At 44.5% G+C, this 16,195-nt stretch overlaps 1 protein-coding gene across 3 annotated transcripts in view; it reads left to right on the top strand.

Annotated features, from left to right (window-relative positions):
• Positions 1-12,142: 12,142 nt before the first annotated feature.
• The window catches only part of erfl1 (Ets2 repressor factor like 1), a 53,768-nt gene continuing 49,715 nt past the window's right edge, over positions 12,143-16,195 (top strand). For 2 of the 3 annotated variants that reach the window (XM_045218200.1, XM_045218201.1), the window contains exon 1: positions 12,143-13,073. In XM_045218200.1, the coding sequence (XP_045074135.1) occupies positions 13,054-13,073 (20 nt within the window). In that variant the 5' untranslated portion in view covers positions 12,143-13,053. The remainder of the gene's footprint in view (positions 13,074-16,195) is intronic. The other variant, XM_045218202.1, reaches the window with a different exon arrangement.

Below are 16,195 nucleotides of genomic sequence, written 5' to 3'. Positions count from 1 at the left end.
GTCACTGGAGCTCCCTGTCAATACTTACTTGGTTTAGACACCCTCCCTCAGCACTGTGGTCAGAGGGGAGACCAGACGCACTGGAGCACCAGGAGAGGAAGGAGGAGGGATAGAGGGGGAGGGAGAAAAAGAGAGATGGGGGGCAGTAAAAGTGATCAAGATCGAGCATATTTTAAAAAGGGGTGAAAATGAGAGAGAGAGAAGTTTTAAGAGTGGAGATGATATAACTGTTGCAATGACATCTGTAAGCAGATGTACATTGACACCGACATTCATACTAATTCATAAAAAACATACAATTAACAGAAATGAACAGTTGAAAATGTCTTGATTACAATACACTTCATAACTCAGGCTACTTCTACAGTAGAACTGCGTTTGTATGTTCCATCTAGAGTGTATTTAATATCATTCCTAAAGTGCACGTCTCTGTCAGCCCTATTTTACAGTCTACTCCACCTCCACCACGCTCTGCAACCCTTTCCCTCTTTCCCTCTTTCCTCTTTACTCTTTTCATTTCCTCTAATCTTTCACTCCCTTGCTCTACATCCGTGTCACTTTGATTTCCCTGTCCACTGGCCTGTGGGATGTGTGTGTGTGTGTGTGTGTGACTGCCGTCTGTTAAGAGAGTGTGACTTAATTGTGTACAGCAGTTTTACCATCCTAAGTGAATCACCACATGTCCTTTAGCACATCAAGAAATGTGGCATTAGAATCCCACTGAATGTTTCATGTAATCCATGTACTGCTGAAACGCACAGGTAAATACATCTCTATTCCGTCTGTGCACGGGTGTGTCTGAGCACATTTGACGCTTTGCCTAAACTATATATTTATATGTATATCAGAGTGAACCGTGTGTGTGTGTGTGTGTGTGGACGCTGCTGCGTCTAGGCTTGGTGCTGGATGGGCCAGCCTGAATGAGAGTAGACAGTGGGCGCGTGGAGAGCAGGGGAGTGAGAAGGACGTAGCGCGAGTGGAGGGGGGAGAGAGGAGAGAGCGCTAGGCCGAGAGGGCCCCGTCTCGTAGACAGTTTGACTGATGACATGCATTAAACAGTTAATCTGTCTGATTGAATGTTTGCTTCCTCCAAATTGAAACATTAAACAACAAGGCGAGAGAGAGAGGGAGGGGAGAGACGGAGGAGGAGAGAGGGATATGGCTTCATCTATTGCCCAAATCATGCAAAGCATGGGACTGGAATATGTAATACTGCCCTGTGAGCCAGAGAAGAGAGAGAGAGAGGAAGAGGGAGATTGGAAGGGACAGAAAGGGGGTGTGAATGAGAGGAAAGAGAGAAGGGGATGAGAATGGAAAGGCCATGGGTGGGTGGAGGGGGGAGAATGAAAGGGTTAGAGAGAGTCGGAGTTAAGAAGAGAAAAAGAGAGGGATCAGTGAGAGAGAGAGAGAGAGAGAGAGAGAGAGAGAGAGAGAGAGAGAGAGAGAGAGAGAGAGAGAGAGAGAGAGAGAGAGAGAGAGAGAGAGAGAGAGAGAGAGAGAGAGAGAGAGAGAGAGAGAGAGAGAGAGAGAGAGAGAGAGAGAGAGAGAGAGAGAGAGAGAGAGAGAGAGAGAGAGAGAGAGAGGATGTTGTAGAATGGGCGTAACGAGAGGTATTGAGGTGAAAGTTCTGGATGGTTATCCATGTTAAGTGTAAATAAGACCAAACTAACCATCACAGTGATGAGAAAAAGGAGGGTAATCGATGACATTAATCAATCAATTAACTACCAGGGAGTAAAGACAACCAGCAGTACTCTGGACAGCAGGGCCTGGATTTGAAGTCCCCTCTCCTCATATGTCATTAAAATAACCCTCATTTGCATAATGATGTATTTTAACGCATAGAATTAGGAATTAGAACATTTAATATGATCTCTATGTTCTAACATTTGTTCAGATTACCCCCCGACTAATTACCTCGACCAACCTGTGTCCCCGCACATTGACTCTGTACCGGTACCCCCTGTATATAGCCTTCCTACTGTTATTTTATTTTACTGCTGCTCTTTAATTATTATTATTTATTTATTTTACTTAATACTTATTTTTCTTAAAGCTGCATTGTTGGTTAACGGCTTGTATGTAACCTGTTGTATTCGGCACATGTGACAAATAACATTTGATTTGATTTAGTCCAGTGCTGAAATGTGACTACAGTCTTACAGTGCCTGCTGGGGTTGCTGTCCAAGGTCCTGAAACTGTTGTTGCTGATAGGAGTCCCTGACATTAGCTTTTATGTTTGCAATACTGTTAATAGACAGATGCATAGACGGACGGACAGATGGACGGACAGACAGAAAGAGCTGTTACTGTGATGAGGATTGTGAATGATTGGGAAGAATTGGGTGACCCCCACTAGGTAATGTGATATGTAATTTACCCTCAGCCTGACCCTGCTCTTCCCTGTATACCACCATCGCAACCCTCACAATGTGTTTCCCTCTGTCTCAAGTGCATATTCTCAACAATGACCCGTCATTTTCTTCCCTGGCTGATTTGGCCCCGCTTTAGGACCAGGGCATATAATTGCACAAACAGACAGAGATAATGGCTTGATGAACACAAGTCTTTATCGTCAACAGGCGCCAGAAACCCAGAAGCAATATGAAAACATTAATAGGTAGGTAGCAGGATGGACGGATAAATGGATAGATATTTTAGAGAAGGTCAAACTCCTGTGGCCAAGAGCTAAGACCATCATGAAGAGAAGAGAGAATTGATCGCCGCATGCTCACAAAGGGGCTAAAATGACCAATAAATAATTTTTGGGGCGTGGAACATTCTATAGGGAGGGAGGGAGGGAAGGGGAGGGAAAAACAACCCGTTCTTTGACTGTATATAATGGCTCAGGCAAACTGCTGTCAAGAATAGCTTGCTGAAACTCCTCATGGATCTTCAACCAGATTGTTTGGGTTTAGAACCAGGAGTTGTAGAAGGTCCATGCACCTCTCTCTCACCTCCCTGAAGTGTGCATAGTTGTATGTTCTCTCTTGTTCTTCTTAATGCCAGCACTACCAGTGTCCTTTGGCCTAGGCCTTTGATTGTTGACATCATCACCAACAAACCGCTCTTCCCCCACTTCCTTGACAACTGATGGTTCTGTCCATCCCTATCTTACTGCCAGTAAGGAGTCACAAAATGATCCCCTCATCACAAGATGGTGTCTTCTATTAGTACCCCAAAAATGTATGATCCTCTCCTCACATAGTGTCTGTGTGCAACCCCATAACACATCCCCCACTTGATCAGTGATAATAAGTGATTCCTTCAGCATATGAGGCTTCATTCTATATACACCCCCCCCACACCCCCCCAACCAACTCTTAAAAGACGCACTCCAGCAATTTTTTCCTTTCCTGTTGAAAAACAATATCTGAAGTATAAATACAGTAATGCACACACACTTGTGCCATGTAATGTCATACCTGGACCACCTATTGAGATGTGCCTTTTGTTAAGTAAATTATGGGATCACCCCCCCTCCCCCCACATACACACACACACACACACCCTTAAACACCCCTTCCCCCTTCAAACCCCTTCCCAAAAGTGAGTGATCCCTCTGTGTGATGACGGCTCTGGTTCCTCCCCAGCCTGCATCAGTCTCGGCGTGGCTAATGACGCTCAGATGGATGGAGCGAGACACAGCCAATGGCCCTCCGTCACTAACAGAGGGATGGAGAGGGACGAAGAACAGTGGCGGATATGTAGATTGGGGAGGAGATGAGCGCGTGTGTAGACAGAGACGGATAGAGAGATCCACAAACTGGTAAACAGAGTGAGGTTGATTGCTAGCACAGAGAGAGGCCATTACGGCGAATCCGCACGCTAATCATAATGAATCACTTACTTATTAAGCGTTAATTACAGTGCGCAAATACATCCCAGGCAGGGAGGCCTGGGTGGGTGCTACTGTCTGGAGGATGCAGGCCATATTAATTTATTCGTATGTATTAATTTCCCTAATTAAAACAACAAGGCTGAGATAATAAGTGTTTTCTTTGTGAGAAACAAATGAAGGCTGAGAAAAGCGATATCAAGCGGAACGTGGCTCAGTGTAAACACTAAATCATATGAAGTGATGGTGCTTGTTCAGCTGTTCATTATTAAAATAGCTTTAGATCCATTGGGTTGGGTTAGGTTGGGTTGGGTTGGGTTAGGCTCCCCCTCCCCATGTAGTTATTGTTATTTCCTCAAACCACCCCCACCACACTAAAGTAAAGAAAACATACGCATCCCCCCTCTCTCTGTCTCTCATGTGTTACATGCACGCATGCACACACACATTCACACACACACACACACACACACACACACACACACACACACACACACACACACAAACACACACACACACATTTAATGAGAGCATCTTTTCAACCCTTTCCATTGAGAATATGGATATTTCTGATGGCATCCAGGTTTAGGTGACAAGTTAATCTGCTCACTAAATGGCCTACAGTATTTGGGCCTACAGTCCAGGCCCTTCAAACAATAACCCCTCTGAAAACCGTAAAATCAACCAAAAATACTCAATCTTTCTCAGTTAATTGCCAAATGTTTACATTATCTTCCAGAATCACCAAAATACTATTCTAATAGGGAACTAAACTGATTTGACCATTTCTGTTTTCTTATTCACACATCTCTCATTTTTTTCCTCAATGCATTTTCCCAATTTCCTCATCTTTCTCTCTCAGACCCAGAGTGGCCCACCTGAGCGTCTCTGGCTAGGGCGGGGCGCAGTAATGGCGTTAATGCTCAGTAATACGGGCCAGATATTATAATCTAAACACTGTCACATTGCGTTAGCCGCGGGAGACTGACGTGTCAATGCCGCGCTGCACAGGTGACGCATAGGTCTCAGGAAGCGTGGCCCGGTAATCGTCGAAAACAGACACGTTTATTTCAGGGTGGGTTCTTGTTTGTAGAATTTATTTCGGCCTATGGTTTGTGGGAGGGAAAGGGAGTGGAATGCTCCTGCCTGTGTGTGTTCACGCAGAGTGCGCGCTTGGTTGGTGATTTATGCGCGTGTGTAATTGAGTGTTAATAAAAGTTTGTCCGGAGCGCGTGTAATTGTGTGTTCAGGACCCACCATGTGCGAGCGTGTGTGTAATTGGGTGTTATCGATGCTGTGAGTGTTTGTGTGAGTCTCAAAGTGCGTTTGGACAGATCACGGTTTGAGTTGAGGCCTCGTTGTGAGGTAATGCTCTGGAAAGTTGTCATTGTTTGTTATCAGGAATCAGACATTCCCCCTAAAAGATGGGCAGTTTTTTTGGGATCGCTGTCTGTAAATTGCCTGGATTTACTGAAATCCTTATAGTGCTTGTAGTGTTTTTATTTCTTGTCTTCAATCATACAAGGATAAAGAATACTTCAAAAAACATTTACAGATGATTGTGGGGTTTAAAACCTTAAAGCCACAGTCTGTAAGATTTTCAGTGATTTAAATTGCCATTCTCATATAACATGTAACATTTCATGTTACTGCAGCTGACCTATATCATATGTGTGTGGTGTCCTATATTAATGTTCTGTATGCATGGTGTATTATAGTGGTGCATGTATTCAGATGTTCTATAATGTCTAGTGTTGAATAGTGTAGATGCTTGTGGTGTGTGAGTATACATTAGGTCTATATATATAGGCTTAGTATAGTGTGTATATTGTTGTATAGTGTAGATGTGTGTAGTGTTGTAGTTGTATGTAGCATGTGTGGTGTGTCTATACTGTTGTGTAGTTTGTGTAGCATTGTGTAGTGAAGGTGTGTGTATAGCCTGAAGGTGTGTGTAGCGTTGCGTAGCGTAGTTGTGTGTAGCATTGTGTAGGGAAGGCGTGTGTCTTGAGTTGTGTAGTGTAGGTGTGTGGGTGTGTTAAGCGTTGTGTAACCTAGGTGTGTGTGGTGTGGGTCCTGTTTAATTGATGCGGGCTGCCCATCGATCCCTCCTGCCCGGCCTAATGAAGGCCTGATTGGTTTGTGAGGGCTGGCTGGTTCTGCTCAGCTGCCTGCTGCCTGCCCCGGCCCCGCCGCACACACTAATCCACACACACTCACACACACCCTCAATTCACCATCACTCTTTTCTCTTGGTCTCACGCTTTGTCTCTGTCTGTGTCTCACCTCTGTATTTCGCTCTCCCTGCTCTGTCTCTTTCTACCGCTGTCTCCCTCTTTGGCACTCTTCTATTGCTCTGTTCTACCTCACGTTCCCCTTTCTTTTACCCGTCTATCAGATACATTTGACCCCAACAACACTGTGTAACAAGTCTGACTCCTGGATCTAGTCACACCCTTCTGTAGATTTGGACACACCAGTGGCTGTCCTCTTTTATCTGCCGTACATCTCTATATCTGTGTCTCCCCTTACTCTCTCTATATCTCTGTCTTGTGTCAGTATCCATCCCAGACCCTCACGTGGTGTCACTGTGTCCTCTTGTCTCTGTATCTCTGTGTCTGAGGGCTTTCTCTCTTGGTGTCAGTGTCTCAGTGTCTCTTTTCAGCACAGACATTATCAGTAACATGTCAGTCAGACATTGTGCGTCAGTCATCACAGCGACTAGAAGTCTTCCTGTGCCAGTCACTACAGACACACATACCAAGCTATTACACTGGCGTCTCCCTAATGGGTTTGTCAAACACTCCTTCACAGAGCCAGTCACTACGACAGGCAGGGGAATGCTATCAGTCTCTCTCTCTGTCTGTGTGTGTGTGTGTGTGTGTGTTTGTGTGTGTTTGTGTGTCTCAGTCACCAGTGTCGATCTCAGAAGGGGAAATAAAAGGCCACCCAAGAGTCATGTATCAGCCAAAACTCTCCCGCTTTTCAGTTTGGCATTACGGCAGGCAGCTCCATCTCTCACTGTCTGTCAGTCAGTCAGAGAGGCTGGAGATGGCATCATACAGTACTCAAGCTGTCATAGAAGTCTCTAGCTAGCAGGGTTCAAATTATAGGGGTGCACCCTCACATCCATGTTGAAAATATGACTGTTTGTCCAGACCTTTTTTTAGGGTATCCCTGTGGTGTCAGGTGAATAATAATGTAAACAAACAAGCAAATAGTGCTGATAGCAGAGATGCATATTCAACACCACAGACAGCGGTGATCAGGATCCTTGCAATCTGCCGTTCAGAACCAAAGAACAGTGGAGAGAGGCTGTGTCTGGTGAAGCTGCAGCAACGTAAATGGCCACTAGGTGAATCCTGAACATAAATTGGCCTCACTGCTGTCAATGGTGCTGAATCTGAAATGCAATCCTGCTACGGGAAGGCCTACACAGGAAGTACCTAGTAAGAAGCCTGATAGACTGTTTCCGCCATACTTGATTACAAACAGTTAGCTTTAGATTAGTAAATAATAAGTATTGAATCTGCAAAAAAAGAAAATAGACTTCTTTAGGGATTCCTTGAAATGACAACCGCTAAGGGTCGATGTATCAGGGTGGGGGTCAATTCAGTTTTCAATTCAAATCCATTATTTTCTAAGATCATTTTTCAATGAATTAATTGAATTTTTATTCACTTCCAAATTGTCTGAATTCTATGATTAGAACCCTGGTAACCTACAGAGTAGACTGGGTCCTGGTCAATATGTTAACCTACAGAGGAGACTGGGTCCTGGTCAAGATGTTAACCTGCAGAGTAGACTGGATCCTGGTCAAGATGTTAACCTACAGAGTAGACTGGGTCCTGGTCAAGATGTTAACCTACAGAGTAGACTGGGTCCTGGTCAAGATGTTAACCTACAGAGTAGACTGGGTCCTGGTCAAGATGTTAACCTATAGAGTAGACTGGGTCCTCGTCAAGATGTTGGTTTCCCTATAGAAGCCCAAGCTCTTCACAACTGTCAATCATATTAAAGTCAGTCTGTGTACCTGTGTTCTGTCTGTCTGTCTGTCTGTCTGTGTGTATGGCTCCCTATACCCTAACCCTACACCTATTCCTATAGCCAACACTACCCCCACAAACACACAATAGCACACACTCCGATAAGTGGTGTGTGTTTACACCTTGTTCATTTCCACTCTGCAACTCTCAGCTGAGAAAAGAGCGAGAGAGAGAGAGAGCAGGAAAGAGAGAGGGAAAGAGAAAAGGAGAGCAGGAGAGAGGGTGATCGGAAGAGAGAGGGAGGGTTTGCGGGCAATGTTTTTGTCCTGGAGAGAAATAGCCCTCTAGATTGTAATTGGAGGCAGAGAAAGAGAGAAAGAGGAGGGAGAGAGAGACAGCAGAAATTGCTTGGCTGGGGCTGTGTGGGATGATAGTGTTTTTGACAGGTAAATAAGGCTGTGATTGTGGACAGTTACACTGCACCTCGCTGACCCTCACACACGCTGGCCTCCTCCATCTATATTTCACTCTGACACGCATGCTGACTCCCTCTCTCTACTACACACACACTCTCACACACAACCTCACATACTGTACACACTGATACATATACACTCAGACACACAACCTCACATACACAGTGACACATATACACTCAGACACACAACCTCACATACACACTGATACATATACACTCAGACACACAACCTCACATACACACTGACACATATACACACTCAGACACACAACCTCACATACACACTGACACATATACACACTCAGACACACAACCTCACATACACACTGACACATATACACTCAGACACACAACCTCACATACACACTGACACATATACACACTCAGACACACAACCTCACATACTGTACACACTGATACATATACACTCAGACACACAACCTCACATACACACTGACACATATACACACTCAGACACACAACCTCACATACACACTGACACATATACACACTCAGACACACAACCTCACATACACACTGACACATATACACACTCAGACACACAACCTCACATACTGTACACACTGATACATATACACTCAGACACACAACCCCACATACACACACACAGACAGACACACACACACACACAAACGTACACGTGTATACACATAGACAAAAACATGCACGCACACACACTGTGTACACAATGGCACTCTCATTGATTCTAACAATAACTACAGCATGCTCAGGAAAACACACAAATACCCTGTTGTACACATGCATGTACCTTATAGGACAATCTGCCTTGGATATCAGGATTACTTTCTAATGAAACTAGTCTGCAACTCCCACATGTACCAACCCCACTGCCTGACACAAAAACATACTGTATAGCATATGCTAACATGACAGTGGGCTAAATATGTCATCCCTAAATATGTCATCCCTAAATACATCATCCCTATAGACCTATACTGCTCAAACATTCACTGACCACCATTCATTTACTAACCCTATTTATCCCTCTAAAACAATGAATTTTATTTTTGAATTTTTATTTTTGAAGCTTGATAGATAGATAGATAGATAGATAGATAGATAGATAGATAGATAGATAGATAGATAGATAGATAGATAGATAGATAGATAGATAGATAGATAGATAGATAGATAGATAGATAGATAGATAGATAGATAGATAGATAGATAGATAGATAGATAGATAGATAGATAGATAGATAGATACATAATTTAGATAGATAGATAGATTTTCTCTATAGTACCATAGTGGTATCTCTTCTTCCTACACGTTTTCCCCTTCCTTCCATCTTCCCATCCTCTTTTATCAAGTCAACAACCGTCTCCCCCCTCCCCTCCTGCCTGCCCTTGCCTCCCTCCCTCCCTCCCTCCCTCCCTCCCTCCCTCCCTCCCTCCCTCCCTCCCTCTCTCACTTCAATCTCAAGTGTTTTCAATTTTATTCTAGAGTGGAATTAACTACCCCCGATGTCAAATTGCCGACGAAATCGATAATAATATCTTTACAAAAGAGGATATTCCAGTCTCTCGCGTCGGCTTTTGAAAAATGGAAAATTTAGCCGAGATTGATTCATTAGTTGACACGTTATAGGACGGTATAAGTATTGATCGCGGCCTGTCATGTCCCATCTCGGCTAATCGAAGCTGAGGCGCTCTGTCGATGGGCGCATTTTTCATAATTCCAACGCCGGGGAGAGAGACTAGCCGGCGCAGGCGACTGCTAGGCTCTGAGAGAAAAGGGGAGAGTGTAAGAGGGAGGGAGGGGGGGCAGAAGAAATATAGACGGGGAGAGATGACTGGGGGGAAATAGGTAGGGGGCAAAGAGTGGAAGACCGAGAAATAGAGTGAAAAAGAGGCATGGGGTAAAAGGGAAAAATAAAGGGAAAAGAACGGGGATTTTTTTTGTGTCCACGGACACAGCGACACAGCTAGCCTGGAGGCCTGAGGGGTGAGAGGGCTAGGGGGAAGGTATGTTAATGGTGCAGGTATTGGGGCGTAGATAATTAATGCATTAGCTAATTAAATCCTAACGGTGAGATAACGAGGTGGAGGGAAGAACGGAGGGGAAGACAGTGGGATGGCAAAAGAGAAAAATAGGGCGACAATTGGGGAGGAATGGGTTTTAATAGGGGACGAAGATGCGGAGAGGTGTGAAAACGGCGAGATCGGATGAGGAGAGTGAGCGAAGGTGGAGTGCTGAGAAGGGGGGGTTGGGGTTTTGGCTGGGGGTGGGTGAAATAAATAGAAATCGAATGACTTGGGTGCAAAGAGAAAGAAGTTCTGAGGCGGAAAAAAATATATAAAGAGCAGCGAGAAGACACAACGACAATGATGGAGAAACTTTTGATAGCTGTGCAATTCGTTTGGAAAGTTGGTATTGCTCGCGCTCAAGAATTCAGTCCAACATAATGCCACCACTCTCACATTCTTGTCACGAGTTCCATGAATCTAGGGGACACGTCAATCAACTAAAGAAGGCTGTTGGAAGGGAATGGAGTCTACCTGTTTGTTTGGCGCCCTTTGACTGGCTCCTGCATTGGTCCTTTAGGTCATCTGGCCCATGTCCTAGATATACCTATTTTCCTTCCTGTATTTATAACATAGTAGGCTTCAGTGTGAAATCATAAATGTTTGCCAAATGATGGCATCGTGTTAGTTTGACGAAATGGGCCAATAGACCCACAGATCCCTTTCTAAAAGTGGACTATATAGCAGATATGGTACCGTGTGACTCAGTTGGTAGAGCATGGCACTTGCAACGCCAGGGTTGTGGGAATACGGGAGACCAGTACGAACAAATATGAAAATGTATGCACTCACTGCTATAAATCGGTCTGGGTAAATGACTAAAATGTAAAAAAATAATATATAAATTGTAGATATATTACAAGCGGTTTAGGCCTACTTAGAAAGGGAGTTGCTGAAGATGATCCCCTATGTTCTACTATTCATATGCCTAAATATAACCTCTAGGCTGGTGGCAACCTTTATGAATCTCAGTTCATTATATTTGATTTTGATAAAGTGACAGGCATATTTTGTTGTGTTGAGTGTTGAGAGAAAAGCAGAGGTTGGGCCAAGGGCTAGCACAAAAAAGCAATGATAAGAGTGCTGCAGCTGATGAGATATGGTGGGAGGAGGGATGGAAAGAATCAAGAGAAATGAGAGACATAAAATTAGAAGAGGTTGGGTTGATGGAGTTGGATTAGAAGGAGAAGGAGAGAGGGATGACTAGAAAAGGAGGAGAGTGAGTGCATATGAGCAAGATGGAGAAAGAGAGGGGAGGGGGTGCGCGCGGGGGTCTCGGTACTTGGCAGTCTCTGGGTATCTCAGGTTCTCTCCGTCCGGGAAAGCGGTCGATATTTAATTGTTATTGCTAGCATGAAACGCACGGAAGCGGGGCCTGTACGAAAATTTCTCATTTATTTGGTATTCTTGTTTTCTCTCCTTTCCTCTCTCTCTTACTCCCCCCGTTCTTTGTGGAACGCCGGGGGTGTGCGGGGTTAGAAGGGAGGGGCAGTTACCGCGCTATGGGGGTAGAAACAGAGGGATGAGGATGGGATAAGCTCTAAGGGAAGAAATACACCGTTTTCTTCTCCCAAGTTTAGTTTCTGTCCCTAGACACATCAGATCCCCCCTCTATCACCTGCACGTAGTCCCACTCCCACTGTCACCCGCCCCTGGACCCCCTCCCCTCCCCCTGTTCCTCCATCACCCCTCTCTACCCCCACCTGTCCAAAATGAAAAATCTGTCATTTTCATCAAACGTCCAACCAAATATTATCTACACTCCATTCCAAGAGATCGAATCTTATTTAAGGCGACGGGATTCGCCATCTGTTTTCAAATTTCATTCCTCCATGAACTTTATTTTCCCCGACTTTGGGCAAAATTATAACCTGATCGATCCGCTATCTGGCCACCGTCTACATATATTTTCCGTGGCGGTCTCCCACTTTGCTTTTAGTCGGCTGGTCAATTTTCTGTCTCGTGGACACACAGGAACAAGTGCAGAACACATTTTACAGAGCAGATAGAAACTTAAGTGCAGCCAGCTTGGGTGTGGAGGGGTAGACCCATATGAGCTTCTCAATCTCTTTCTCTCCACCTGCTCTTTCCCCGCGTCCTGGACCTCTCTGTCAAGCTCGCTTGCTCTCTCCCCTTAGCAAGCGCTGTCCACCTGCCTCGCCCTCTCATATAGCCTTGTTTCTCGTGTTTCTCGTCATGTCTCCATCTGGTTCTCAGCTTCTTCTTCTTCTTGTCCCATCTCTTACGCACCGCGGACGCAGTTGAAAGTGACATAGGAAACGTTTAGAGCGGACAACTTTTTTTTTTGCATTTGTCCTCTTTTCTTTTAGCAAACTAGCATATTTGTTTTTTTGCGCAGGACATTTCCCACAGAGTTTTGTTTGTTTTCTTTACCAGCGTGGTTCTGTACGCCTTTGACTACTCATACCAGCTTCGTTTTTCTTTAACCTAATAATTAATGTTCAGATGATCTTCTGTTTATCAATAATTTTTCAATAGGCTATAGCCTATCCTATTTATTAGCCTATCTGTCTTTCTTTGAGTTGCTTTAGCCTACTATTATGCACATGTGGAGGATGGGCAGTGAAACGTGTTCATGAGTTGATTCCCAGCGGTCAGAAAGCTCTGTCTATGTCAGTTACGTCGACCGGACCCCGGAAACTCAAGTGGGACCTACTGCCAAGTCGATGAGAGCGCATCGGAGAAGGTAAGCATGGTATATTCCCCTTGCCTCTGGATAGACACACGTTAGACTAAGTGAGAGGAATACTAAAAGAAGACGTCGGAGTGCTCTGGAAACAGGGAGCTCAAGAGATATAGGGGAAAACACGTGGCTCCTTCAGAAATGGATTGATCTACAGAATGTGCACGGGATTGTATTGTACTGCGCGCTATGCGTCTCCAAATAGATCGACGCTGGTTCCTTTGCTATTAAGCAGTATTGCGATGCTTCTTTGAGGAGAAAACGTGTTGCGTTGCATTTGTAATGGTGGCCTACACTGAGTGTACAAAACATTAAGGACACCTGCTCTTTCAATGACAGACTGATGTGAAAGCTATGATCCCTTATTGATGTCACTTGTTAAATCCACTTCAATCTCTGTAGATGAAGGGGAGGAGACAGGTTAAAGAATAATTTTTAAGCTTTGAGACAATTGAGACATGGATTGTGTATGTGTGCCATTCAGAGGGGGAATGGGCAAGACAAAAGATGTAAGTGCCTTTGAATGGGGTATGTTAGTAGGTGCCAGACCCACCGGTTTGTGTCAAGAAATGCAATGCTGCTGGGTTTTTCACGCTCAACAGTTCCCGTGTGTATCAAGAATGGTTCACCACCCAAAGGACATCCAGCCAACTTGACACAACTGTGGGAAGCATTGGAGTCAACATGGACCAGCATCCCTGTGGAACGCTTGCAACACCTTGTAGAGTCCATGCCCCAACGAATTGAGGCTATTCTGAGGGCAAAAGAGGGGGGTGCAACTCAATATAAGGAAGGTGTCCTCAATGTTTTGTACACTCAGTGTATATCATCACTTTAAGGTGTGAAACGGTGAGATGTTAGCTGTGTATCTAAGTGGCAAGAGAGTGTGGAAGGAGAGGAAGTGTAAAAACATATTCTACAACACTGACAAATGGGGGATTCGCTTGAGAAGTTGTAGGTACAGAATGTGTGTGTGCGCGCGTGTGTGTCTGTGCCTGTGTGCATGAGCGTGCAAGGAAATCCTCAAACTCATACAGTGTGTGGCTGGCCTTCGTTAATGCTTGCAGCACTTATAATGTAGGTAGGTTTAAATGGTGTATATTTGAGGGGGGAAGTTACCTGTAGAATGTCAAGCCCCTGTGAGGTGTATCTCTGTAGCAGTTTCAGTGCTGTATCTAGATGGGCCACAGTGTGATCAGTCAGGGTAAAGCATTAGGCATGAGACACCGGCTGGGCCAGAGGTAAAGGTCAAGCAAACGTAATATTTTTTCTAATGATATCAGTGGTATCAATCAGAGGTATGTTTTTGTTATTCAATATTTCTGGCTGGAAAAGCAACAAGCTCTCACAGTCTCCCTGCAGAATTAGACGTTCATCCATGTTCTCTAAACGTCACATTTTGAAGTGTTTTTGTTGCTCCTGCTGCTCTGTATTTTTCCATCTCTCCAATGGTCAAATTTCGAAGTTAAAGGTTAAGTTAAGGCACTCATTCCAAATGGTTAAGGTAAGGGTTAAGGTTTGGGATAGGGTTAACATTTTACATTTGACATTTTAGTCATTTAGCAGACGCTCTTATCCAGAGCGACTTAGTTAAAACATTAAGTTTAGTCACTCATTCCAAATGGTTAAGGTAAGGGTTAAGGTTTGGGATAGGGTTAAAACATTAAGTTTAGTCACTCATTCCAAATGGTTAAGGTAAGGGTTAAGGTTTGGGATAGGGTTAAAACCCAAACTAAAAAAACAGTGGGATCAAACACACAACCTTCTGATCCAGAGTCATGGGATTATGCACATCCAGCACCCTGTCCACAACACCATAGCAAAACCCAAGCCTACCTGATGGTAATAGCGCTAACTGTTGCCCCTAGTGGCCGGTTTTGAAGGCATTTCTCGACTTCCTCAGGACATGGAAAGACGTCCAATTTCGACATCAATCTTGAACAACCTGGCTGGTTGATCAGTGGCCTTGAGCCTCATCCATTGATTAGGTAGGCTACATCAACATCCACACCTCTCAGAAATACAGCGTTTTAGTTATTTGTCTTGTACTTTGGGCGACTTAAGTGATATTTATGTTGACTTTAACAGGTTGATTATTGTCAGGTTGAATGTTTCCTTGGGAGATAAAACAGTCATAAAGGCAGGTCCAGAGTCAGTCCCCCAGCACTGAGCCGATGACAGTACAGTCAATGGCTCCAATCATTCCTCATCTGCTTTATGGCTCTTCCGACGTTTATAACCGTTAGGCGGGCTAACGTAAACACATTAACGGATGGGAGGGGCACGGGGGCTTTATTCAGTTGGGTACTACATTTAATCAAGGGTCACTCCAAGTCTGTAAAGTCAGTAATCCACTCCATGTCAGCTAGATCCACTTCAGGGTTTGGCTGAGACATGGCAGAGGACTGTTGAATGGATGTTTGTCTATAGGTAATCTTATTAGATGACTCCACTCCATAAAGAGATCATGATACTTGATGTGTTATACTGTATGTTTATTTATTCAACCAACTGATAGTAAAATACACAGAAAAACATTGTTCCTGCTTTATACAGTCTGGCTTTATATTCACTCTTATCAGTCCCTGTGAAATGCCCTTTATTATTTTCTTCTCTCCTTCCTGTTATCCTTAGCTTGCTTGTCAGTAAATCGTTCTTTCTTCCTCCTCACTCAATTCTTCCTCAAACTTCTCCATCTCTTCCACATTGTCTCTCTGTTTCACCCCTCTCTTTCTATCCACCCTCCATCCACCACAGTCGGCCTGCCCCATGTTTGGGAGTCGCTGACCTCTCCCCTCTCCTTCTCTCACTTAACCCCATATTTCACAGCTGAACTGCGGCTAATTTCCCCCTAGTCGGCCGAGCAGCGCTCCCTCCACCACACCACCACGCTTAATTACCTACAATTAAAGACCAACGCTAACGAGAAAATTGCTCTGTTATGAAATGACTTCAAAGGGGGACTGGAGGAAGTAGAATGGATTCGAGGAAAAGTTGGGCGCTAGCCTTGGGGGAGACTGGGAGGGAAGAGGAGAGGTATCATGCAGTGTTTCCTTTTACCCCAAGGATGTTTCCTTAGGCGGGGTGTGCAAAGACCCATAGGCCACACCCGGGGCTGTAGACAC

Source organism: Coregonus clupeaformis, unplaced genomic scaffold (genome assembly GCF_020615455.1).
Source record: "Coregonus clupeaformis isolate EN_2021a unplaced genomic scaffold, ASM2061545v1 scaf1438, whole genome shotgun sequence".
Lineage (NCBI taxonomy): Eukaryota > Metazoa > Chordata > Actinopteri > Salmoniformes > Salmonidae > Coregonus > Coregonus clupeaformis.
The sequence above is the reverse complement of the archived record's forward strand: the minus strand, read 5'-3'. Positions and strand labels throughout refer to the sequence as shown.